This window comes from Olea europaea, chromosome 11 (genome assembly GCF_002742605.1).
Source record: "Olea europaea var. sylvestris chromosome 11, O_europaea_v1, whole genome shotgun sequence".
Classification (NCBI taxonomy): domain Eukaryota; kingdom Viridiplantae; phylum Streptophyta; class Magnoliopsida; order Lamiales; family Oleaceae; genus Olea; species Olea europaea.
Window position 1 is genome coordinate 27,105,458 of NC_036247.1, and position 25,846 is coordinate 27,131,303.

Here is a 25,846-nt window from a genome sequence, read left to right on the forward strand (position 1 = left end):
CAAATATATTGCGTAATTATTAAAGTTCACAAATTTTATTTATTTAAACTGTATATTAATCATAGTGCAAATTATATTGTTTCCATCTATATATTGTACTATTAAGTTTCAAATATGAAAATGTGATAAAGTTTCATAAAATTGTAACTAGCTATCCTTTCTATCACAATACATATACAATTTCAGATCAATGACAAAAAACAATGCTTCAAGTAGTATAGATATAATCTTAAATTTATTTTTAATAAAGTTGTAGTATGTAGCTTCTAAAAAATTATGTTAGATTAGTATATGAATAAATTTGTTGACTAATGAATAGTTTTTTTAATAATTTTTGGAGATGTCGTTAGAATACATATTATCTCTAAATCAATGATTTTTTGCTATGATTACTCAATTTGCAAATCATCAATATTTTAAAGATTTTGTAGAACTTATAGATGCAGACGATCAAGCTTATTTATTGTGCAGTCCATTCCATGGATTCATTTGCAGAAGTATGTATAAAAAGAAAAATGAAAAATTTAGCAGCAAATTAATACATGAGTTCATAATGAGACTTATAAACTGCGGTAAAAATAACGAAGTTTGGGTACAATTACACGATCATGTAGCCCGTTTTGGCCTGCAAGAATTTTGTCTAATCACTGGATTACCATGCCATGAAGTTATTGTTAATCTCAATTTTAGTAATACTCGACTTAGGGATGAATACTTCAATGGTTCAAGGAGAATTACTATGATAAGACTTTCTGAAGTATTTTATATGTGTCGAGATCGAGAAGATAAATTTAAGTTGGGATTAGTTATGTTCGTCGAATGCGTTTTAAAACCAACTGGAAGACACATCGATTTCAGAACTCTTGGAATACTTGAACAACTTGATGAGTTCCTTATGTATCTATGGGGACGTAAGACATACTTTGTTTTATTAAATTCATTACAAGAATCACAGTTTGAAAGAGTACGAAGAATACAACAAAATGACCAAATAGACTGTAAATATTCGTTGCATGGTTATCCCCTTGCATTCCAGGTATTTTTCTTTCATTTTTTCACCATTACATATAATTTAATCATATAAAAACTTTAATATTTCTTTTTACTTATATTTCAGCATTGGATATATGAAACTTTTCCTCAAATTGGACAACAATTCGGCCATCGTATCCGTACAAGCTTAAAATGTCCACGAATACATAAATGACAGCCTCAAATAGTATTAACGGAACATGTTATTAGACAATTTTTGGCTGCTCAAGAGGTATGTTTATTTCAATATACAATTAAATATATATTTAATTCTTTATAAATAAATTTTAAAAAATACATATGATATTTTATTACAATTATAGATTACAGTAATTGCAACGCTAAATCCTACTGAAGCAGAATTGGAAACATTTTGGTATACAAATCTTTCACTACCAATTGACAACCAACATCGTACACTAGACAACATTGTCAATAGTGAATTGGACAATGTAACATAAAAATTCCAGCGGATAACATACATACACAAGAAAGAACTATCCACTCTTCAGATGGAATTGAATCTACTTATTCTGGTAGCTCAAACTATGTAATTAAACAATATATGGAACAGATGTTCAATATACACAAACAAGATGTCTTTGGTTTCTACGACAGCTTAAAAACACAGATGATTTAAGAATCAACAAAGCAAGAAGCTCTCTGTTAGACAATTCTTGACAATCAGAAACAATTTTTTGAACATCAGCAAAAAGACCAACAAGACTACTTCCAGGGCATACAATCTAACATTCAATCTTATGTGGATACCAGTTTCGATTTAACGAAGTCTTACATTGATGAACAAAATCGAAATATGCAGAATCAGTTATCGACTGAAAATCACACATGGAAACAATTGTAGCCTCTGTACAACGAGATGTGCCTCCTCATACAAAGCCAGTTGAATTCGGAATCCCTTCAACATTTGAACATACAGAAAACGTTGAAAGATCGACGAAATAAAAAAAAGGCAAGCAGAAACAGACACAATCTCCATCGACAACGCCGACTAATATTTTAGAAGACTATAACATCAACATGTACAAAAACATTAGAGAATGGATATCACAAAATTTATCAGAGTAAGATATTTAATTTAACCTCGTTAACTTAAATATTCTAATTTGTATTTTACTTATTTGACAACAATTTAATTTTTTTTATACAGCGCATACTGGAAAGATGAAATCGGCAATCTATACGGAAGACAATCGTTGATAAATATAATAAATCAAACGAAAGATATAAATATTGTGGTAAGTCAACTTTAGTAATCATAATTAATTATACTCCATTATTAATATATCTAATTTACATTTTTTTTACTAGTATATTGATATAGAATTAAAGCTGTTGAGAATACTTATTCACGATGGATCTTCCCCGCTTTCTAAAGAATATGCAATCATGAACCTTAGATTCGAGAATGAATGTGTTCATTGGTATAAAATTATAAAAGGAGGAGCTGCCCATTCTACAAGTAATTTCAATGCATTACAATAGTACATGAAAGGAGAATTACCTGTATTTGCTCGTCCGTGAATAACATACAACTATTTATTGATTCCATCCGCATATCCAAGCAACATTTGATTTCTTTTTCTTGTCGACTTTCAAAAGTGGAAATTTCATGTATATGATTGCAGCCACAACATTCATACATCGGATGCAATTAAATTACGTGCAGAACCTGTTTTGACTGTAGTACAATCATTATTGATATCTACAGACTTTTTTTCGGCAAATCAAGTTTAAGAAAACATAGAAATAAACATATGAAATTGGAAATCATACCGTATCTACCTTGTCAAAATAATGGGTAAGCATCTCAACAATTTACTATAATATTTAATTTTCTATTTAATTTTATTGTCAAATTATTTTTTCTATAGGCCAAATTCAGGAGTTATACTTCTCAAATACATTGAATGCTTTGTTTTCGGATATCCATTAGAAGCAGTTTCACCATAGAAGATACGTTTATATAGACGAAAGATTGTCACAGATATCTGTCACAATAAATATTTTTTACGTCCGTGTTTATCCTAACCATAACAAATTATGAAAATTCAGTAAGATTCCTTTATCAAAATTCAATTTATAATCTTATATTCATAACTTTAAAATTACTTATTTTAAATATTTCTATACATTGGAATAAATGTAGGTTCTTCGGTGGCAAATATGAGACATTAAATCTGTTCCAACTTCAGGTTTTACGAAATGGGAAATGAAATGAGGAAAAAGCCTCAATGTTGGTTCCTTCGAACATAGTCAATATCAAACTTGAAGATTCAGCCCCACCTAACTATTATTCTATTAGCTAGATACATCTGGTACCAAAAGCTAAAGGAATTCAGTAAGCTGGTGATCCACGTATACTTTAACAGGAGTTGATGTATCTTCATTTATTAATTTTGTACTCTAAATGTTCAATTTCAATATCTATTATAGTGATTTTGAATTTGAAGGAGTAAATGCTTTTGTTGTTTAAGTCTGTAAAATGGTGCTGAGGTTACTTTTATCTTACTAATGAAGTTTAATTCTTAAAACAAGGTTAGTGTTGTTTAATTTAACATTAACTGTGTTTTTGAATGTTACTACCCACTTCACCACTATTTTATATATTTTTGTAATACAGACAAGTTAAAGATGTTGTAAAAGTTATACAGAATACCTGGGAAGCAAAGATTCAAACACACAATTGTTTACAGTACTGGTAAGTACTTATAGGGTATATAATTTTTTTGCTTGTTTTGATGAATCTCTTTTAGTTGCGGTGGATTATATATGTCCCCCTGACCACTTGCTTTGAAGCATTGATAAGACTTTGTTTTTTGTCGGATTCACAGCTTCTTGAGATGTTGATGAAAAATATTGGAGAACATGTTCATCATCAGATTATAGGCATAGCCACGGATGGGTATTCTTCCTATATTTGTGATGATAGTTAAGAAAAAGGTAGAAATTATTTTCCATGTCTTATTCTCAATCATTTATTGATTAAGTTAATAGAAGTAATTTTTTATCACTCTTCGTACAGCCTAATATTTGTGTAAGGGGAATGATATTTCTCTTCTTAGATGCAATTCAAACATCTCTGGTGGAAATTCTTGGGAGGTATCCTCAATATTGTTATGCTTATTGTGAATTGGTGGTAAGTACAGAGCAAATTATATATTAATTGCAAGCTTTTAAAAATTTAAATCAAAGTCCATATTGAACAAATGTTGTTTGAGGCTTTGAGCCATTCTTGTCCTACTCTCTTCTAGATATCGCTTGTCCATATAATTGAATTCTGTCAATCCTGCTTCTCTAGGCAGTGGTGATCATATAATTGGTTGATTCCTGGAGCTATTTATTACTGAAGTGATTAGGTCTTGAATCTGATGAATATGATGAATGTGCAATCACATTCTTTTCGTCAGTGTAGAATACTTGGCTGATGAAAGGGCTATTGCCACTGAACTTATTCTTTATTTCTTGTTGCATCAGCTGATGGTTGTCTCCTTTAGTTCTGATATAAGTGGCAAAACAGAATTTAAAAATCTGCTCGCTTTCTTCCTAGAATTGTGACCTATCATTGGAGGAATATCTTCTTATTAATCAAAAGGGGAAACTAGGATTACACTGCTCCAAGGGATTCAATAGAGTTCGCCTGTAAATGTTAGGCCAACACATTCTTCACATAAGTCATCACATTTTTTTTTAATTTCATGCTAATTTGTTTAAAAAAATATTTATTTATGTGCTCTCTTATCTTTCCAAGTTAATTCCAGATTAATCTCTCTCTCTCTCTCTCTCTCTCTCTTTTTTAACCTTCAGGATATCAAAAAATTAAGTTGGACAATCCAAAAAGTTCAGTTATTTAATCAATCAAATTGCTACGAGTTAGACGAACTTGATGAATTCAGAGAGTATATAGAAACAAAGAAGGCAATTGATACCATGAGAATAAGTTCAGAGGAACAGGTATAAATGACAATTGTTTCACACTCAAGAAGTGTTTTTTTTTTTTTTTTGCTAACTCTATTTCATTTGTAGATGAGAACAAAAATTAAAAAAAAAAGATGAGAAATCTAATATATCACTAGACGACTAAACCAAATTAGAGATAGTGCAATCTTCTCATCATATATATTCTGTCAAAAAATAAATTGAGCTATCTGTATCAGATTCTTTTTCTCAATGTATAGCATTAAAAAAAGTAAAATATATACAATATTCTTTAGTAAACCTTTAGCTTATTTACCCCTTCGTTCTAACAATTGACATGTAAATATTTAACTTTCAACACTGTACCAATTATTATTTTCAAAAAATATTAGATGTAGTATATAAGTGTTAAATGACGCCTCTTGCTTTTTCTCAATTTGTGCTTTACTTCTAGATCTCCATTTCCATCCAACTACAACATACACTTTCAAAAGGATAACAGAAACAACCAAGAAGATCCCAATTTTTACTAATATAAAAACATATCTTTGTTCAACAATATCCTAATTAAAAACTTGTTCATTACTCCTCCCGCTTTGAACATAATTTACTTCATACAATTATTAACATTCAAAACACTAATATCACCCTTCAAATAATACAATCCGTGCATTGCACGGAACTTAAACTAGTAATATAGAGAGGAGTTAAGATTTTGACCGGAATCTTCTTGAACATAAAGCATTTCAGGAAATCTTCTGTCACGCATAAGGCGTCGCTTTGCGTGATTTATTAAATTATATACAAGTAATATATTATTTTTCTTTTCAAAGCACACTATATTTTCTATTGAAGAGGAGAAATATATAGTGGAATTTTCACCTAAAATTCTTCAAGACTTTACCTAAATATGATATTTATAATAATCATTCACCTCAAACGTCGTCTATGTTTAATAAAAATTTTATTTCGACAATTTACATAAATTGTCATAATGCACGTCTAATCACACAAAATACTTTCAAACATGTTCAGAGGTAGCTTTTTAGTCTTAAAAGCAAACTTTAACTTTTCAAAAACCCTACCAAACGTCCCTATCAATTCTTGAACTTGGTCCTCCAGCCATTAACACTGCCTTTACAATCCCAGAAATATAAAAACACAAATTCCCTTTAACCATATCTTTCATGACATCCCGTGTTGTGACAATCGATTGTAATATCTCATTATGCTGACTCGTCCTACTGGAAACCAATCTATTTTGAATCAGAAGATTTCATACGCAAAGTATTGGCACGCTACGCTAAAATATGAAAGTGTTCCAAGTCCACTATAAATCAGTCTAAGTACACACACTGAATACAGCTAACAACAAACAGTGGTAAGGGGAAAGGATGCAAGTGCCAACCAATACGTTAGCAACCAGCAGCATTGACGTGTAACACTATTTAGGGAATAACAAAGTGGCAATAAAATCACCAGAACCATTCTTGTCTTGCATCTCCAGCTTTTACGTTGGTTGGCACCAGAGGCATGGTCCCATAGAGGGCAATAAAATCATTGAGACATTTATTTCTAGTTTCACTATGCCCGTTCAAACTGCTTATCCCTGATGACCCAATCTCATAGATCTTCCCTGAAAGTTAAGGAACAGTGTTTGAGGAAAATAGAGAGAAATTTATCATTAAAACATCACAGCCATGAAAAAACCGACCAAGTAAAATCATAAAAGTAAGAGGCTAGCAATTAGGGATGGATGGCTACATTCTGGATTAGGTATGGATGTTTCTAACTTGATTATTACGTACGGGCACTTCATTTCTTGGATATCTTGATCGGACATGATCGTGAAAGGCTTTACCATCCAAATAATAATGGACACCTCCAAATCAAGTGGGAGCGTGGTACTTCTGTAGCCAAATAATAATTTAATCTAAAGAGGATTCAGTATTAAAGTTAAATATTTCTTTTGAAGTGTGGTTGGAATATTTAAAAAGAAAGTGCACAATAGAAAATTTGAAAAAATATTTATGGATTCCTGAAAAATGATTTCAAAACATCATATCATATAATACAGTTTCAAGAAGGAAAATGAAATTTAGCACTTGTTTTCCTCTTGTTTATGATAAGTTTATATTCAGTCAAACAACACCATCTATTTATCCAGCACTCATTTCTATCGATATAATTTAAAACAATCATAAACAACTCTCTCACATGCTTTTATGCTTCATAATTAATTTAATCAATTCGAAGTTATGTTGACAGTTGTTGAACAATATTTAAAAGATATACATGCAGCTTTATCTAACAGCTCAAGTTTCTAGATCAATTGGTTCAACATAGTATTAGATCATGCAAAGGTCATGGGTCCAAGTCTCTGCACCAACATTTAAATGAATTGTGGAAGTTTGAAGCTTTTGATGGGAAAAAGGAATCCCACCTAAATGTTAGGTTTAAGCTATTTACATCAACTGGCACTCAACGAGATTGAACCTAACTAAGCGCGATTTTATCGGGAATGCTATTGTCATGTGGATAGACCTTGCTGGAAAAAAAAATAGGAGTAAAAGGAGAATGCCAAATTTAGTTTGGAACATTAAAGTTAAAATGCTTGATTTTTAACATTGTACGGAAAAATGCACTCATGAACATTTTCATGATCTCTAGAAGAAGCAAATAATACCTTTAACCCATATTGGAGGAGCTTCAGTGGCATTAGCAACAAGAAGAGACATAGCAATGTCTTCACAATTTCTGCCAGACATCAGAGTTCACAGATGAAAGTTGGACGAGCAGCTATAAACTGAATTAAAAATCTTAGAATATGGACAAAATAAAACAACATTCAATTTGACCATACCTTTCCCTGCTTACATAATCATGTAATGATGCCGGCATACTGTGAGTGTATATATCCAAGTACTTCTTATGAAAGAATGCAGCTTTTGAGAGAACCATACTATATGTGCCCGTCCACCAAACTGACCACCATCCTCCATATTGATAATGTACCATGCCATTTTTCTACAGGTTATTGAGAATTAATTACATCAAACAAAATCAAAGAAAAGCAAAGACAGGTAATTTCCAAGAGGGGCGCATAGATTCATCATTGGGTATATATATAAAATCATACTTCTTACTTCTTAGGCATACTAAATCAGTAGAATTTGTTATACCAGGGAACTTGAAAAAATCATGCCAAAGAGACTTAGGCAAATAAAATAAACAGTAACGCAGGCTCCTAACAGCTCCAAACTAAACTCATGGTCAATTGTTGAATAAAATCTACTGAAAGTAGAATAGTTTCTCGTGTTTTTTATTACTTTGTAGGGCTGAACAAGGAGATAGCACAACCTTGCCCAGAAAAAATTCAATGGATAGGAAAGGCTGAAAAAGTGTTATAAATGGCAGTCCTAACATTTACTCTAGATGAAGTTATGAGTTGCAACCTGAACTAGACAATACTTTAATCAGCAATGTGAATTCTGCATAACCAACAGAAAGATGAAGGAGAGGTGCGGAAAGCAATTACTTTCTCATACATATGGAAGGAGTGAGTGTTGATGTGGTTATTATATATATGCATATGTTCCTTGAGAAGACTTAGTGCTGATTTAGAAGGATTCTTCCAGTTGAAAAAATGATAAAAGTGAACTAGAATTGCTCATCTATTTCTTGACATAGTGGTGAAATAAAATAATAATAACAGGCCTAGTGCACAAACTAGAATAACAGACAGACAAGCGCTTTTCAAATATAAGTAACGTGGCAGTTAAGACCTAGAGAAGAACAACTCAAAGCAGTGGGAGTCAGGTACAAGTGCATGTCTAGATTTCTGATCACATGATTGTCAAATTTCAGACCCAGCGGATGCAGTCAAAATAGGAGTCTAGACTGTGGATATGCGTACTTCGACTTACCATTCATATATCGTAACTGGAAGAATGGTATAGAAAATGATACATCATGTTTCTTTGCAAGTAAACATTTTAGTTATGATTCAGGTTTTAGAACTTATTTCATGTGTTGGAGAGTCATGTCCCCCTTCAAAATCAGGAATCATGTCGAGTTATGACCTATCAGAATGGCATAAGTTTGTTAAATGAAGTGCCGAAGCAACATAGCTCTAGCTTCTTGAGAGTCTTGTGGAAAGACCTTTTTGGCTGGGCCTTCCACAACTGCTTTTTACAGTCCAATGTCAAGCCCTTTAACAGTTGAATAGAAGCACGTAAGAGGATATTGTTCATTTGAGAAGACATAAATTTTATGACTTGCTAGTCCTGGTGGATCTGGAAAGTCAATGCAGAAATAACGGAAGTGACTTGTTCCAAAAAATATTATGTATACCATTTAGCATATGCCATTCGTTACAACAGCATATATAAAAGGTAAATGAAGAAGAAATGTTGCATAGCTGCTTCTTGAACAATATGGTAGGCATTTTCTAAAAGAATTAGGTAGTAACCAGTGAACATTTAAATGCAAGTACTTTACAACAACGGCAACTTTGAAAATTTGTATGAAAATATTCTGGTATAGCGGAAACTGCTTACCTCCTCTTTCAGCCAATGCATGCGAGGGACAAATCCCACCATTGTGAGTGGAGCAGTTTGCCATACAGTGAATGCAAAATCCAGTGTAGGGCACGGGACAATTACATCATCATCCACTGAGAAAATTGCATCAGTTCTGAGATCCTCAATCGGCTTAAATCTATTGTTTAGGTTATCTTCCTCGTTTAGGTCAAATCTGAAGTTGGGTTTGTGAGCCGTTTGCGACTTCTTCAATACTACATTCTTAAGATAATCTTTTAGCTTATCTGAAGGAGGATCACTTTCGCTCCAGACTACATGTATTGCATCAGTTCCATGGCAGGATGCATAATGAGCAACAGACTGCTTAAGTAGAGTATTCCTCTTCCACGTGTTGATGAGCACTGTGTATCCTCCCCTGTACATATAAAAGTTGACTAAACATCAAGGTTGCTCACGGAAACAGAATTTTCGGAACTGGAGTCAATATAAATAAGGTAGCGTAGAGTATTTAACCATGACCATGAAATCTAACTTGTAAACATGTTAATAGAAACAAAACAATGACAATGAAGCCTATATGTTTACAAAACACCCAGTACAGTTGCTAAAATAAAAAAAATTAAAAAATTAAAAATAAAAATTAGCACAGTCAATTACGCTACAGTGAAGCTTTTTCTTACGTTGTTACTCTATCTCACAAATCTGAAAAATTCAAAAGGACTGCTATTCAATCCTCAAGGAATATTAGCAAACGGATACTGGGGTCTGAGAAAGGTTATAGTTGAGTAAAGAAAACATTTCCCCAAATTTTGAAAAACTTGTAGCATTTACAAATTCCAAGATTAATCATTTTCACTCAGATCAAGGAAAGACACATAAGAAGATGATGCAGATACCTCGAAGTAGAAGAAACGGAAGAAGAATACTGCGGCTTCCAGCCCATAAAGGAACTGAGCATATAGAGGACACTAAACAGACATAATAAGAGAAGTAGCTTGTACTTTGCGCTGCCAAACAACAGCCGCAAGCGGAGGTGGAGGAGCGGCAATCTGCCGTTGTATACGCCTCTATTAGAAGCTTTCTCCTTCGCCGGAGAGTAGTCTCCATCTTTGCCGTTCAGGTCGGCGTCTCTGATCGCGATGAGAGTTGACATTTCAGAAGTCCATGTAATTAAGGTCCTGATCTGATGCTGAATCAAATGATCTAACCAAATAGGACAGAAAGGGGATCCTTTGTTACAGCTTTCCTTTTCTTTTTTCCTCACCCTCGTGGCTTTTACTTTGTAAGTTTCAATTACATTTCCATAAAAAGACAAATCTTGAAAATTATTTGAAGTTCAAATTATTTTTAGTTAAGTTAGTTTCAATTAAATGCAAAAAAGTTAGTTTTAAAATATTTCGATAATTTACATATTTATTTTAAATTATAAAAATATATTTTAACATAAATCTGACATCCTTGTGAAAATAAGTATTTTTTTTCAAATTCAATTACTAAACTATTATTTATTGCAACAAGTTTTGCAAAAAGAGTAATTCCATTTGTACACTAAAGTACTTAGTAGATTTCCTACAAAAAATTACTTGATTTAAGGGTTGGTGCTCCTCGATCTAATTTTAAAACGAATTGAACCTCAAATAATATTTTTATATAATTTTAAAAAAGGAATTATTGATTCCATCTCCAATGACAATATCGAACTAAATCGTTTGATTGTAGTTCATATTCAATCAATATAGATTCCTCCGTCAAGTAAAGTTTTTAAATTCACAACTGATGTAAATGACGAGTCTAACTATAAAATTACAAGCTATAATTGTATAATCATCCAAATTATCATTAATCTCTTCAATAAAATATTATATATTGTAGCTAATGATTTGTGCTTTTCAAGTTTTATTATTATAATTAACATCAGGTTAAACTATTGATTTTTTAAAGGTTCCTGGAAAGCAAGTCTCAATCATATTCCTTTTTTTCCTTTTTCTTTTTTACTTTTTACTTTTGTTTTTTGTTTTTTTGTTGTTTGGGGTACTCTGAGGAGCTGAAAATGCTAACTTGAAAAGGATGAAAATAACCCGAGCCTCTTATTAATCCAAAATCATATTTATGAAATTTAAATGATCTATTTTTGTAAATTTATAAACAATTGAATATGACTTGATGTCCCATAGTGAAATTCACAAGATAAATATTAAATGTTTGCCCACAACACAAGACACCTAAAAAAAATAAAAATAAAAAATCGAGCTGAATCCAAATTTTCTATTCTTGATATTAGAATTGAGAATCGGATCGAAAACTTTAACCCACCACCTTTCCCCCCAATCCTTGCTCCTATACTCTCTTCCTACGTCGACTCTACCCTGCCTCCTTGCATTTTCCCTTTGTTTTGTTTAGCAAGATGATACGATATAGTCGATTTTGATTAAATGAAGGTGTCGATGGTCTCTTATGATAACGTTGTTAAATAACATTTACATAATGGTAAGGCATTTACAATGGTGATTTTTAAGATATTATAGCCCATGTTTGAGCCACATTCTAAGGAAAAAAATTGCACTATTCATGTCAAATCAATGAGAAATGTGTGGTTAAAAAATAAGGAAAAATTTTAGAATTACATATATTATTATTTTATTGAACAATCTATAATTGAAATGATGTCAAATTACTATTGAAAAATGTATTTCTTTAAAAATAATGTGGCTCAAACAAGCCCATATTTTCACATCGTCTTCTCTGCTTCCCTCTCTTCTTCCAGCAACTTCTGTTTATTAGGGTCAGTGCATTTCGAACATGCACATTGATTCAAATTTCGTAGTTATCCCGACGAAGCTCATTTATTTGGCAAGAAATATCATCCAATCTATTGATTAGTGAGACCACCGTGCCCCGGACTTGGCCAACATGAATTTGTTTTGTGGACCAAACAAGTGTCGTAGAAAAGGCTTTCTACGACAAGGCTTTGCAATCTGCCATGTGAACATTAGATTTCACCTGAAAATGACAGAAATATCTCTCCACTCCGTTGGGAGGGAGTCATAGAATTGAATTGAGTTCTATTGCGTAGATGAAAATCTTTGGGACAGGTTGAATTCATAGGTATAGTTGGAACCAAGTTGAAACTTAGTCTAGACAGTATTTGAGAACCCATCGTCTCTAAGATTGTATGTCATAAACAGCAGTCCAAGCATTGAAAATGAAATGGAGAAGATTGTTCCAAAATAATGTAAGTACTATATCGAGCAAGCCAAACATGCCATAAGACTAAATTCTGTATAAAATTAACCATGAGATGTCATCGCACAAGAACTAAATCTAGCATAATTTTGAATTTCTAATTTTCTATACCCTAAAGGAAGATGACTACAGATGCAAAGGTGGCATATTCAGTAGAAAGAAATGATACAAAAACTTGTGCAGATTCCTGCCCAATGCAATTTCTACATGAAGTGTTCATAACAATTTTCATTACAAACTCAAAAGATGAATAATTGCTCTTTGATTGATTTGCGCCGAGTTAGTGCATGTTTCTTGTAGAGCATTAGACAGAACTAGAGTGTATAATGAACAAAATTGAAACATCCTTTTCCTTCTTAAAATTGTTCATCCAGTACCGTTTCATCCTTCTCACCAAACATCAAATGAGTGGCAGAAATATATGCTTTCCTACTTTGAGGTTATGATGTAGATCAAAAATAGTAGAGAATTTCATTTTTCTTCCTACATTCATGATCCCTAAACAGGTTCATCAATCAGGAAGACAACTCAAATCAAAATTAATTGAAAGAATCAGAAATTAAAATATTATCCACAAAGTAACCAGGCAAATATGTTTTCATTTAAAATAGATAATAGATTCTTGAACCGTTCATCTCAAGTCTTTAGACTACTTGCTCTACGAAGTTAACAAAACCTAATTTCTTATCGGTAATCTCCAAACTCTCATGCTGTCACTGTCGTCTTCAAATCAACAACTACGATAGTATTACTGTCGGCGCTTCCCTGGGCTAAAGCAAGATTAATCAGTAGCCCTGCAGCCAAAGCCCATTGGGATGGGAAGCCCTTCATTTTGTGCACTTATTTCTTCTCTTACTCACTCTCTAACGACATGACAGATTATCACGTTAGACATGACATCCCACAGGCAATCACTAGCAAGAATATAAAATTCTTGTTCCGCAGGCACCGGTGTCACAAAATGTTTTAAATACCCATCTCCAGCTTAAAAACAGAGAGAAAAGCATGAGAGTTTATGACTACAGCATTTTAGTAATTTTTCGCTTCAAAAACCATTTGGAATACTTACATTTTTTTTTTTTTTTTTTTTTACTTTTAAGTTGTTAAGTTCGAGAAATAAGACAAGCATACGCACAGATCAAAAAACAATTAGTAAACAGCAAAAGGACTTGTATTACTATCTGATACAGCAAATTGCAGAAGGATTTATATTTGAATCTGATCTGGCAAAGATATAAATAATTGTCAAATTCACCAACAAACATTTAAATATAGGTTGAACATCACGAATTCACGGTTTAAAACATGCTCGTCTTTCATAGAATTAAAAAGTGTCAACATGGCCAAAATAATAGCATCTAGTGAATGCAAAGAGACTGTAAGGAAAAAGAAAAAAGAAATCACCTATTGCTCGAGACATAGCCAGAATCCCTCCCAACACGTGGTGCACCATCCAAAACCAAAACAAATCCTCCACTTCTTCTATCCTAGCAAGCTCATCGGATTTATTAAATCACGGGCTACTTACAGAGTAGTTAAACAAATGGATACTTCAATAGCATCATATTGATAGAAATAATGTCAAAATTTGCAATCACAAGTAAAAAAAAAATAAAAAAATAAAATAAAATAATAATAATAATAATAAATGAATCTCAACACAAATTGCAAGATATGTTAAAATTATGCAAATCACTATTAGAATCAAACTTATAATCCCCAGGAGCTTGTGTTTACCCTAATATCTACCACGCCCCAAGATTTATAACACATAGCGCATCTCCATGTGTCTGAGCATGTATATACACACCCATTAGCATACAAGCACAAATATATGGGTGAATGGTGTAAGCCAGTCACGTGTTAATCACAAACCTAGCTGTGTGTGTTATCTTTCCACTTTCTGCTTCTTTCTTTTCTTAGGGAAAATAAAAACAATATTAAACCTTCAATGTATCAAGGACCAAAACTGACTATCACAATTGGAACCAGAAATTAGCAGGGTAAATGGTCCCTCCACATGACCCTGAGCAGACCAACCTATTTCAGTTGCAGTTGCATGAACCCCAGACGCCCACATCCACACTTATTCATTGCCAACTCCTCTGTTCTTGCGAAACGCCTTTTGAATTCCTCTGTCCATGCCTCTTTAAGAATACATTTAACATCAGGTTGTCCTAGTGTTGGTGCCCCCAAGCTGCTAGCCCTGCTTGAACTCGGTAGTGTGGGGCACTCCAAGCGCATCAGTTCTTCCTCCAATATTACATGCATCCAGTCCCCGCACATCATGGCCGCCTGAAAAATATGGTCAATTAGATAAAATATTAGTTTTAACAGGTAGAAAAAAAGGCTTCAAGTGAAATTATTACGAAAGTATTTAGTATACAGATAATATTTTTCTAACAGAAACACCCCAACCATGTCGTCGTTTTCAGTGATCATAAAAGATTGTCTCTGACTTTTCACTTCAAAAATTCTAGGTCTTGTATAGTTTTTTGTTCTCCAGAAAATGAAAACTATAGCAAGAGGAGTCCTCCATGTCCCTCAAAAACACCAAAGAAGGGAACTAGACGTCATTGATTAATGTGTGGTGAGCATCGGTTGGTCTCAATAGTCACAGCGTCCTCCATTCTATGTAGCATCCCAGCGATGCTACTGCTCTAACCACAGGAATCACAACTCCAGGTACGTGATTCAAGTTTCTCTCTGCCGCCTCATCTGGATCCTCCTCTGAAAAACCTGTCATTGACCAAGGAAAAGCCCAGGCAGTAGAACCGCCCTGCTGTTGGTTCTGAGGAATAACAACCCGTGGCTTCCCTGACAGCGATGAACACCAGTAGAAGGATCAGCTCTTGCTGGGGAACCACCCTGGTGTGGATCCTGGTGAGTAACAACACTGTGGCTTCCCTGCCCGAGATGAACACCAGGAGAAAAGGAAAATGACTCACCAAATAAATTTTGACATACTTGGATAGGTGATGCTAGACATTCGTTAGTTTCCCCATAAAGAAACCACATACAAAGGTATTCTCCATTGGGGAGAGCCCTATTGCAACCAAAGACACAAATATGTTTTCCTCACCTTTTCATTACAATTCTTTTCTTCTTTACTCCAAATTTCAAACAATAGTTTTATATTTAATTTAGTTAGCAAATTCTTTTTTTACAAAATAATAATAATAATACGCTGAATTTGACATCATTATAAACTCTCATATGCAGACTCCAGAATACCTTAACAAATAAACTTCCCTTTCATGTATGTAAAAGACAACAAGAATCAAATATACTAATGAGCCAAAAGAACAAACCAGTTCATGACCATTCTCATTACAAACTCAAAAGGCAAGCCGTTGCTCTATGATTGATTTGTGCATGTTTAGTGCAAGCATTGGACAGAGCTGGATAGTTACATGAAAAAAAATTGTAAATTCATTTTCATTTTTAATATTTTCTGTCCAGTACTAATCAACCCTCCCCTCCAAACACCACATTAGTGGCAGATATATAAACTTTTCTACATTGAGTTTATGGCCTACATCAACTATAGTAGAGAACTAGTCATTTTTCATCCAACATTTCATCATCCCTTATCTGGTTCATCAATCACGAACACAATTTAGATTGAAATTAAGTGAAAGGAAAGGGTAATCAAGATTTCATCCACAAAATAACCAGCCAAATCCATTCTATTTAAAATAGATAATAGGCTATTGAACCGTTCATCTCAAAGTCTTCAGACTACTTGCTCTATGAGCTTAAAAACCTACTTTCCTATATAGTGAATAGCGCTTATGATCTCCAAACTCTCATGCCGTCATCGTCCTCTTCAAATCAACAACTACAACAGTAATATTGTCGGCACTTCCTCGGGCAATGGCAAGGTTAGTCAGTAGCCCTGCAGCTGAAGCACATAGGGATGGGAGTAATCCACGCCCTTCATTTCCTCCAGATCTTTCATCTCTTAGGCACTCTCCGACGACATGACATGTCATCTCGCTGGACATTACATCCCACAGGCCATCACTCGCAATAATAAAAAAATCTTGTTCCTCAGTCCTCCTTACGAAAGTGATTTCAGGCACCGATATCACATAAGGTTTTAGATACCCGTCTCCTGCTTGAAAAACGAACGAAAGTGAAGCACCAAAATGTACAACTAGAGCATTCAAAGTAACTTTTTGTTTCGAAACACATTTGAATAACTTACTTTTTTCTTACTTTTAATTGAAAAAAGTTACTTATTTTGAAAGTAATTCTTAACTTACCATCAAATTATAACTTATTTATGTCTAACTTTGACGAATAAGTAATTATTTATGTTAAAACTTATTGTCTTTCTGAATAAATTTACTTGTAAGGAAACTGTTTTAAGCTTAGCCAAACATGGTCTAAAGCTAAAGCTTTTTTATTTAGGCTTGACAAATAGTTAAGTATACGCCCAGAGATAATCCACAAATCAATTACTAAACAGCAAAATGAGTTCTATTATTATCTTATACAACAAATTACACTGAGACTAATTTGAATCTGATCCAGTAAAAGTATTAATAATTGTCAAAGACAATAACAAACATTTGTATTGATATTGGTGAGAATAAGTAGAGCAACATGAATTCTCAAGGTTCATATTAAAACATGCTAGGCTTTCATGGAATTAAAAAGTGACAACATGGCCAAAATAGTTCATCCAGTTAATGCAAGCAGAATGTAAAGAAAGAAAAAAAATCACCTATTGCTCGTGACATAGCCAGAATCCCTCCAACACGTGGTGCACCATCCAAAACAAAAACACATCCTCCACTTGCTTCTATCCTAGCAAGTTCATCTGGTCTATTAAGCTGCACGCAAAATAAGAATATTAGAACTACACATTAAGAAAGATTAAATCAATGAACTATCGATAGAGTTATAGAGTAGTTACAGAAAAATACTTCCAAAGAATGATTATTGATAGAACTCCTACCCATCCCAGTTAGCTCGGTTTAAATAGAGAGTAATAAGAAAAATATTAATTTCATCTCACATTTCAAGATATGTTAAACTTGTTCAAATCACCATTAGAATCAAAATTATAATCCCCTGGAACTCGGGGTTAACCAATTATCTACCACAATCCAAGATGTTTAACACATGCACGTTTCCATGTGTCTAAGCATGTATATATGTCCACAAGCACATATGCACAAATTTATGTGTATGGTGTAGGCCAATCACGTGTTAATCACAAAACTAGCTCTGTTCTATCTTTCTACTTTCTGATTCTGTCTTTTCTTCGGGAAGATAAGAACAATTTTAAATCTTCAATGTGCTCAAGGACCAAAACTGGCTATTACATTCGGAACCAGAATCAGCAGGATAAATGGTCCCGCCATAGATGTACCCTGCAATATCTAAGCTACAGAGGTCAGTTCTATGAATGTCATCATTGAAAACACATTAATGCATGCCGGTGCTGGATAATGCAACTTGCTATCAGGATATACCTTGTGGTCAACAGTGAGTGGGATTACACTCCCATTGCAGCAGAGGATGGCACGTGAATCACCGCAGTTTGCTGCCACAATGTATTCATCAGTCAAAACCACCACCACTGCCGCAGACCCTGAGTAGACAAACCAATTTTGGTTGCAGCTGCACTCGAACCCCACACGCCCACATTGACACATATTCATTGCCAACTCCTCTGTTCTTGAGAAACACCGTTGGAACACCTGTGTCCATGCCTCTTTAAGAAAACATTCAACATCAGGTTGTCCTAGTGCTGGTGCCCTGAAGCTGCTAGCGACACTTGAACTTGGTAGTATGGGGCACTCAAAGCGCATCAGTTCTTCCTCCAATATCACGTGCATCCAGTCCCTGCACATTATGGCCACCTGAAAATTATAGTCAATTAGATAACATGTTACTTTTTAACAGGTAAAGGAAAAAAAAATAAGCTTCAAAGGAAATTATTACTAAATTATTTAGTTTTCAGATAATAATTTTTTAAAAGAAAAACCCCAATCATGCTGTCATTTTCAGTGATCATAAATTTCACTTTATAATTTCTAGCTCTTCTTTATAGTTTTTTGTTTTCTGGAAAATGGAAACTGTGGCAAGAGGAGATTAGCGATGGTGAAATTTACATGAGCTCCTCCATGTCCATCAAAAACACCAAAGAAATGCACAGGATGGCGATGATTAATAGTTGGCGAGCATAAGTTGGTCTGAACAGTCACAGCATCCTCCATTCTCTGAAGCATCCCAGCAACTGCTACTGCTCCAACCACAGGAATCACAACTCCAGGCACGAGATTCAAGTTTCTCTCTGCCACTTCGTCTGGATCGTCCTCTGAAGAACCTGTCATAAACAAAGGATAAGCCCCGGCAGTGGAACCACCCTGCCGTTGGTTCTGGTGGATAACAACACCCTGGCTTCCCTGCCGGTGATGAACAATGGGAGAAAGATCAGCTCTATCCATGGAACCACCCTGATGTGGATCCTGGTGACTAACAACCTTCGGCCCTCCCTGCCTGAGATGAACACCTGGAGTAAAGGACAGTGACTCACCACCGGCTGCCATAACTGCTGCGTTCCGCCTTATCTCAATCCTTCTCCGCCTCCTCTCCTGGCTAGTCTCACGTGAATAATCGCCATTAGGTCTTGGCATTCTGCTATACCGAGGATCTACTTCCACTATTTTCACTTAACTTACCAAAACCTAATTGATATAGCCCCAACTACCTACCTTGTATACAAGCAAAAATCTTAACACACCATCCACTCGCATGTAATTGTATATATATGTAACTGATGTATCTATAGATAGATAATTTTTGGAGTGCTGACGTGTTGAAACATAAGAGGGCAAACAGAAACGTGTTAGGTTTGATGCTCCATCTGTATTTAGCGTGAAAGATTCCAAGGCTAGCCAACTCTAAAGGAAGCCTGACAGTGCTGCCCAAGCTGCCCGCAAGAGAAGTCTGAACTGTTCTTTCTACATGTGTACTCAGTAATACTTCTATATATTAAATGTTCTCTACCAATTTTTTCAGCTTTTCCTGCCCAATCAATTTATCATATCAAGAGATTTAGAGAATCTCGTCGAAATTTATAGTGGCATATGCAGAGCTAAATCTGATTCTGCAGTAAACATGCGGATCAATGACATTCTTCCAGTCCAACCAGATGTCTACAAATATACAGTTGGCCCAACTCACCAAACAATGCCTTCAACCTACATCTGTAGTAGTAGTAGGAAAAGGCAGCCGTTCATTGCTGATGTTAATAACAGGTTGGAAAGGGGCAGAGCTAAGTTTATCGCTCGGACCTGGTCAAAGGCAGGCAACCATTGGATTCGAGAATACAAAATGATTTACGCTGTCATATCAGATGGAACTCAAGGGTCAGGGCAGGGAAGCAGGGATGAGTAAAATTGGGAAGGTCACATTGTGAACAGGGTGGGGTGATGAATAAGTCAACTTTTTTTAATCCAATGACTCAAAAAACATCAAGAACTATATTGAATTATGATGTATAAAAGATGTATGGCTTTTTGGATAAATGAAAGTGCGTAACCGAAACCATCAATCAGTCCAACTGTCTACTGGTAAAGCAAATTAATGCTTATTTAATAATATATAATCAATCAATGTTTTCTGGAATTTAGTTTAGGATATTGACGAATCATCTTGGCTGTTTTATTTCATAGCTACTTATCTACGTGCAATTCCTTAAACCAAGAAAAAAAATCCTAATAAGGTTTGAATATGCAACTTAATACCCTCCAGATATATGTCTAATCCATCAAAAGTTGCTTGCCAATTATTTCCTGTCCATTAATTGCTATAAATCAATTAAACTTATGTGTTTAAAAAAAAAAAAAAAAATCACTTTAACTTGTAGAGATTATAAATGAAGCAAAAATTCCCTAAACAGAAGGAAGGTAGTGGTAATGCAAACTAATAAATTCCTATACATACGATAACTCTACATTTGAACCTACAAGTTGATTTAGAAGCTAACACATAAGGATATCATTTCATTAAATAGAATTGTTGAACAATGACATGGCATAAGTAAATTTAGTAGCCTCATTAAATTTTGATTTTCCACTAGCAGGGGCTCTTACATGGTCAGTAGCACTTCCATGAATAACCAATGGTATGAAATGTTCTTATTGTAAATTGAGCATCCTCTAGATTTTTTACTCAATCTGAATCAAAATTTTACGAACATGTAATAGTGCTATTACTTTTTAATATATATAGCTCAAGTTTAAACTAGTACATATTTAACATTATTGTTTTTCATGCTACCCGTGGCACTGCCTTAGTTCAGAGCAAAGATGAAACTGAATTGTTCGATCTCATTTAGAGAGAACTAGCTCAAATAGGTACAAGGCACTCCCATGTCAAAAAAGTTAAACTCAGAGTTAGTTTTATTAAAAATAAATAAATAAATAAGAAGGAAGATACATTGAGGTTCTCTCTAAATTAAACATATTGAAAGGATGCAATATTGGGATGAGTACAGCAGTATATTTATTAGCTATAAAATTCACCAATTCATATCAACAAAAAGCTAAAAAATAAGCATTATTTCTAGTAAATTGAGGTTTAGTTAATGAATCATTCATTCGATCCATCATAAACATCTACGGGATATGCAATAAAATCCTCGGCAATCACTTTAGACAATGATAGTTCATCTCTTTATCTTCTAACACGTTCTACTGCATTGCTCTTGTGAAGGAGATCTTTTTTAAGTCTATTCAAAACATGTCCTCGCCACCTAAGTCACATTCCTTCATTTATCCTCAGCTAGTGACACTTCCTCTGTTGTTATATCTTTTCACTTCTAATCTCATTCATTTTAGTATAGCAGCACATCCATCTCAAATTTTAACAATTCATTTCTGCTACATTCATCTTATGAGCATTTGGTTCTTCTATATTAATTCATATCGATGAGTAAAGGATTTCACTCCAATATATTTGTTTAAATAAACCTTATTCAAAGAAAAATGGTATATACTTGATAAAGAAAATATTCCTACTCCAAACTCCTATAAAATCTTTAGAATTTGTAAGGCGTTGTTCCCATAAAAATGTCATCCAAAATACCAACAAAATGCTTGAAGATACCTTTTATTGCTGGTCAATTCTCTATGGATTCCAGTTTAGGTATGCAAGGAAAGAGGTAAAAATAGTGAAAGAATATTTGTATGTGAAGTTTATGTAGTATGATATAAGGAACAAATTGTGATGCTATATGTAGAAAATAAGAATGGTAAAAATATATCATGTAGCTTGAAAAGAATGTAAAATCTTTTAAGCGGCCGATGTTAATACAGGTAATAAATGCAGGTAACTGTTGAGATGAGAACAGGAAAATAGTTGACATGTATTGGAAGGCGAATGTTTATTTTGTCCAGATCTGACAAAATGATTGACCAATAGAAGAAAATATTCCATTTTAGATTACGACGCGATGTGCTTGAATGTTGGACATTCAATTTTTCCATATATAGCATTCCCTATCTCATGCAATGTCAATCACTTGATAAATCTCATCTATTTCGATAGTAATTGCACAAGCCTTTTCCTTCTCTAAAATCAATCATTTATTCTCTATATAACAAACTGTTACTTTTCCTGCTTATTTCTCCTTATTCTACAACCCAATATCAGCAAACATATATTATTTTATTACGTCTCAATACAACAAAGCATCCACAATCGTTTTTCATTTTCTACAGATCCAGATAGTGGGATCTTTTTTACGTCATTAACCAATGCTAATTATTCTTTCCTTGATTCCCGTTACGATTTTTGTACCCACTATTGCATGCTCAATCTATCGTCAATGGGAATATTATGGGTACCCTGTGAATTGTAACCATAATTTCCATTGTTTAAAAAACATAACCGAGACTTATGCCTTGAGTACAGGTCTATGTAAGGCTTGCGTCTCCACTTGGGTGTTCACCCGCTTGTCATGCATTTTCTGGTCATTTAATTGCCATTCTTAGCTTTTAGAGTTATTTCTTTATAACCTAAAATGTATACAGGTTTTTTACTTTCTTTCTCCTACCTACACGGAAGTAAAACATGGAGGAGAATACAGCACCTCCTTTGGTTGTTGCCAAAGTTCCGAGTGAACCCGAAACTGGCCTTGGAATTAGGTATACCAAATTATAAGAATGCCAATGGGATTCAATCATATACTACTTTTGTAAACACAATATCCTTCCAAAGCAGACAGTACATAAGATAACAGCCGAGCATGAGGCCCATGTTATTTCAAACCTACCTAGTATGGAGTACATAGAAAGATACGAGGCACGAAAATGAAAACCAAAATCCCAGAAGCAATGATTGGGGATTTAGGAGTGGTTTCGAAAATTCCCGGACTGAAGTACCGAGAAATTTTGACATACTTGGATAGGTTATATGTAAGGTTCATTAGTTTTCCCAAAGTGAAATCAATTCCAAAGTATTCTCCACTGTGTAGAGCCTTACTGCAACCAAATACACGAATATATTTTTTTAACACCTTTTTTTATTACATTTCTTTTCTTCTTTACTTCAAATTTCAAAAAATGTATACGATGAATTGACATCATTTAAACTCTTCAGATGCGGACTCCAGAATACCTTAACAAATAAACTTCCCTTTCTTGTATCTAAAGACAAGACAAAACAAGACAAGAATCAAAATACTAAATGAGCCAAAAGAACAAACCAGATCTAGACTTCAAGAAACTTCCGTCCAAACTAGGCCCCGGAATGTGTCAGCATCTTTTTTCTGAATACCTGCTCATGTCAATAGAACCAAGTTTACAGCGGAAGAATTAATATTCTTAAGTGAAACGCAAAAGAAAATTTGGAAAGGAATTAAAAATAAAATAAAAATGAAGGGACACGTAAAATGAATATGCAAATGCAGAAAGGAAGCATAAATATGACGGTTAGGACATGTTCAGTACCCAGAAGAGTTCTCATTTACTTGCGTATATACCAAAAAATGGTATGCAACATAGTAAAGTTTCGGTTAAATATTCAATATCATGAGCTGTGCATAAATATCCTGTGTTGATAATCCAGACATCAAATTGTTTGGACTTTCGGCAAAATGTCAAAAAGTAATAATAATCACTGAGTAGTGCTGTTGAATTAACATATCACCTGTTAGACAAATCATGTGGTTGTCTCTGACCCTCGCCTGCACTACCCCTTTTGCCGTGCTCAATACTCTGCACGAAGCATTCTTGTTCCTACTGCTTCCTCTGTCAAAGGGTGTTTCGCTAAAGTCGACTGGTCTCTTCATCTCACAAGGTCCTGACCTGATTTTCCCTAGAGAGCTGATAATGCTAAACCAGTTGCAATATTGCATAATTACCTCTTTTAACATTTTTCTGTAAGAGACCCCACAACAAAGAGACGTGGCTTGGGTGAGGGCTGAGAAAATTGATACCCACGAGGCTATGTCTCGTTTGGGCGTTTCGTCGAACGGTTGGAAGTTGTCGTTCGATAACCATATGCTGACAGAGGCATAGGGGCATTTCCTCAAACACCTGGAGACTAGTTAGTAACTTCGCAGTGGAACAGTGTCGCGTGGTTTTTTAGGCAGCAGCCGCCTGTTGCTCTTTAGCAGGATGCAATGGTCGCTTTGTCTTTGGTGTATGGGAAAATTCCACGAGAGATTAAAATGCGATCAATTTTAAAATTTAGAAAAGATTATTTACAACTTCGAAAATCGGATATTAATTAAATTTTACTTATAAAATAATTAATTAAAAGCATATTTTATTGATTAAATATATTAACGTCACAACTCTATACTATTTAGTCACAAATTATTTTATGGTCACTAATAAAAAAAATTATATGTCACAATTTATACATCGATCACAACTCAAAAAATTTATATGTCACAATTTATTTATTGGTCATAAATCACAAATTTTATAAGTTATGACTTACAAGTTATCGATCATATATTATTTATTAATTACAAAATATTCAAATTATTGATCACAATCTCAAATAATTGATCATTTATTATTTATTTGTCACAAATTAACCAATTTATTGATCACAATCAACTAAATAATTGGTCACAAACACTCATACCCCCATAGCATGCCACCCACAACCACCACAGCACCTCCACTACCAACACCGCTGTCACTGCCGACCATCGCGCGCCTCACGAGCATCGTCTCCACCAACTACAAACATCACGACCATTTGCAAACCACCACCAACCCCCCCCCCCAAAAAAAACTTCAACACCCAAAAGTTTAAATCTTCCCCCACATTTCCCACGGCTAGCAACGGTGCCCATGCCAAAACCCTCGCCACCCAAAAATCGAAATAACCATCGTCCCCTAAAAACTGTACAACCACGATCGCAACCATCACAACCTACACCACTACATGCCTACCCCACCAACTACACACAACCAATAGAACTCGCCCCAAAATTTTCAGCACCAGATCGTGACCACATTTCCTCAAATGGGACCAACAAAACTCATAAAACCAACAAATCTCCCAATAGAAGCGCTAGTATATTATTTGTCATTGCATCAAACACCACGACCTCGTACCTTAAATCAATAGCTTAACCGACTAATTATATATACCATTTTCGTCATGCCTTTTTATCCACAAAGTCCCCTACCTATCGACTCAAAACTAAGATAAAAAAACATCGATTCGCATAGCCAAATCAAAACATTCAACATGCAAGTCGAAATGGGTATTGGTGCGAGGTGAGTGGTGGCGACACAACACGGCAATGGTGGTGCATGGCTAAGTGGTGGGGTTGGTGCAATATGGTTAGGCACGACATGATAGTGGTGTAAGGCTAAGCAGTGGTAGCACAATAGTGGTGCAAGGCTGAGTGGTGGGGTTGGTGCAATATGGTCACGCACAATATAACGATGGTGCAAGGTTGAGCGGTGGTAGCGCAATAGGACGGTAGCATAAGAGGTAGGAGAACGCCTATTGTCGAAAGGGGTGGTAGAGCCGTGCGTATTAGGTAGAGACAAGATGGAGAGAGGGAGAAGATGGTAGAATAATTTTATGGTTAGGGGAAT

The 25,846-nt window shown here is 34.5% G+C and overlaps 3 protein-coding genes across 12 annotated transcripts; 1 reads left to right on the forward strand and 2 right to left on the reverse strand.

The window, feature by feature from the left end:
- LOC111403912 lies at positions 1-3,960 on the forward strand. Of its 2 annotated transcripts, none has more exons than XR_002704590.1 (3): positions 1-1,264; positions 2,204-3,754; positions 3,888-3,960. XR_002704590.1 is itself a non-coding variant. In XM_023032571.1 (3 exons), the coding sequence occupies exons 1-2, from the start codon at positions 386-388 to the stop codon at positions 1,205-1,207; spliced, it is 741 nt and encodes a 246-aa protein (XP_022888339.1). In that variant the 5' UTR covers positions 1-385; the 3' UTR covers positions 1,208-1,264; positions 1,856-2,154. The 2 variants fall into 2 exon arrangements, 1 of the variants encoding a protein (XP_022888339.1); XM_023032571.1 differs by lacking the exons at positions 2,204-3,754; positions 3,888-3,960 and adding an exon at positions 1,856-2,154 and having other exon boundaries at positions 1-1,036; positions 1,118-1,264.
- Positions 3,961-6,228: 2,268 nt separating this feature from the next.
- Positions 6,229-12,669, reverse strand: LOC111404639 (glycosyltransferase family 64 protein C4-like). Its single transcript, XM_023033419.1, has 6 exons — positions 12,513-12,669; positions 10,409-10,829; positions 9,531-9,927; positions 7,835-7,998; positions 7,658-7,728; positions 6,229-6,607 (listed from the first exon to the last, which is right to left on the reverse strand). Exons 1-6 carry the CDS (start codon positions 12,667-12,669, stop codon positions 6,447-6,449), a joined length of 1,371 nt encoding a protein of 456 aa, XP_022889187.1. The 3' UTR covers positions 6,229-6,446.
- A 1,761-nt stretch (positions 12,670-14,430) lies between these two features.
- On the reverse strand, positions 14,431-24,452 carry LOC111403913 (probable protein phosphatase 2C 75). 9 transcript variants are annotated; one of them, XR_002704591.1, is made up of 8 exons: positions 23,928-24,452; positions 23,485-23,555; positions 18,884-20,118; positions 18,242-18,631; positions 18,092-18,148; positions 17,488-17,596; positions 15,174-15,662; positions 14,431-15,050 (listed from the first exon to the last, which is right to left on the reverse strand). XR_002704591.1 is itself a non-coding variant. In XM_023032577.1 (7 exons), the coding sequence occupies exons 3-7, from the start codon at positions 19,406-19,408 to the stop codon at positions 14,956-14,958; spliced, it is 1,176 nt and encodes a 391-aa protein (XP_022888345.1). In that variant the 5' UTR covers positions 19,409-20,118; positions 23,485-23,555; positions 23,928-24,452; the 3' UTR covers positions 14,431-14,955. The 9 variants fall into 9 exon arrangements, 8 of the variants coding, with proteins under 8 accessions (XP_022888345.1, XP_022888347.1, XP_022888346.1 ...); XM_023032577.1 differs by lacking the exon at positions 15,174-15,662; XM_023032578.1 differs by lacking the exon at positions 14,431-15,050 and having other exon boundaries at positions 15,057-15,662.
- Between the last annotated feature and the right edge of the window lie 1,394 nt (positions 24,453-25,846).

Bases quoted from the DNA above. Each gene is read 5' to 3' on its own strand.
- LOC111403912 (XM_023032571.1), top strand. From the start codon at position 386: ATGATTACTCAATTTGCAAATCATCAATATTTTAAAGATTTTGTAGAA. The intron at 1,037-1,117 runs GTATTTTTCTTT...CTTATATTTCAG, and splicing joins GTTATCCCCTTGCATTCCAG to CATTGGATATATGAAACTTT.
- LOC111404639 (XM_023033419.1), bottom strand. From the start codon at position 12,669: ATGGGTTCTCAAATACTGTCTAGACTAAGTTTCAACTTGGTTCCAACT. The intron at 9,928-10,408 runs GTATCTGCATCA...TTATATGTACAG, and splicing joins TCCGTTTCTTCTACTTCGAG to GGGAGGATACACAGTGCTCA. The intron at 7,999-9,530 runs GTAAGCAGTTTC...AATAACCTGTAG, and splicing joins TGCATTGGCTGAAAGAGGAG to AAAAATGGCATGGTACATTA.
- LOC111403913 (XM_023032573.1), bottom strand. From the start codon at position 19,408: ATGCCAAGACCTAATGGCGATTATTCACGTGAGACTAGCCAGGAGAGG. The intron at 18,149-18,241 runs GTATATCCTGAT...TCTGTAGCTTAG, and splicing joins CACTCACTGTTGACCACAAG to ATATTGCAGGGTACATCTAT. The intron at 17,597-18,091 runs GTAATAGCCAGT...TTTTGCGTGCAG, and splicing joins TGCTGATTCTGGTTCCGAAT to CTTAATAGACCAGATGAACT.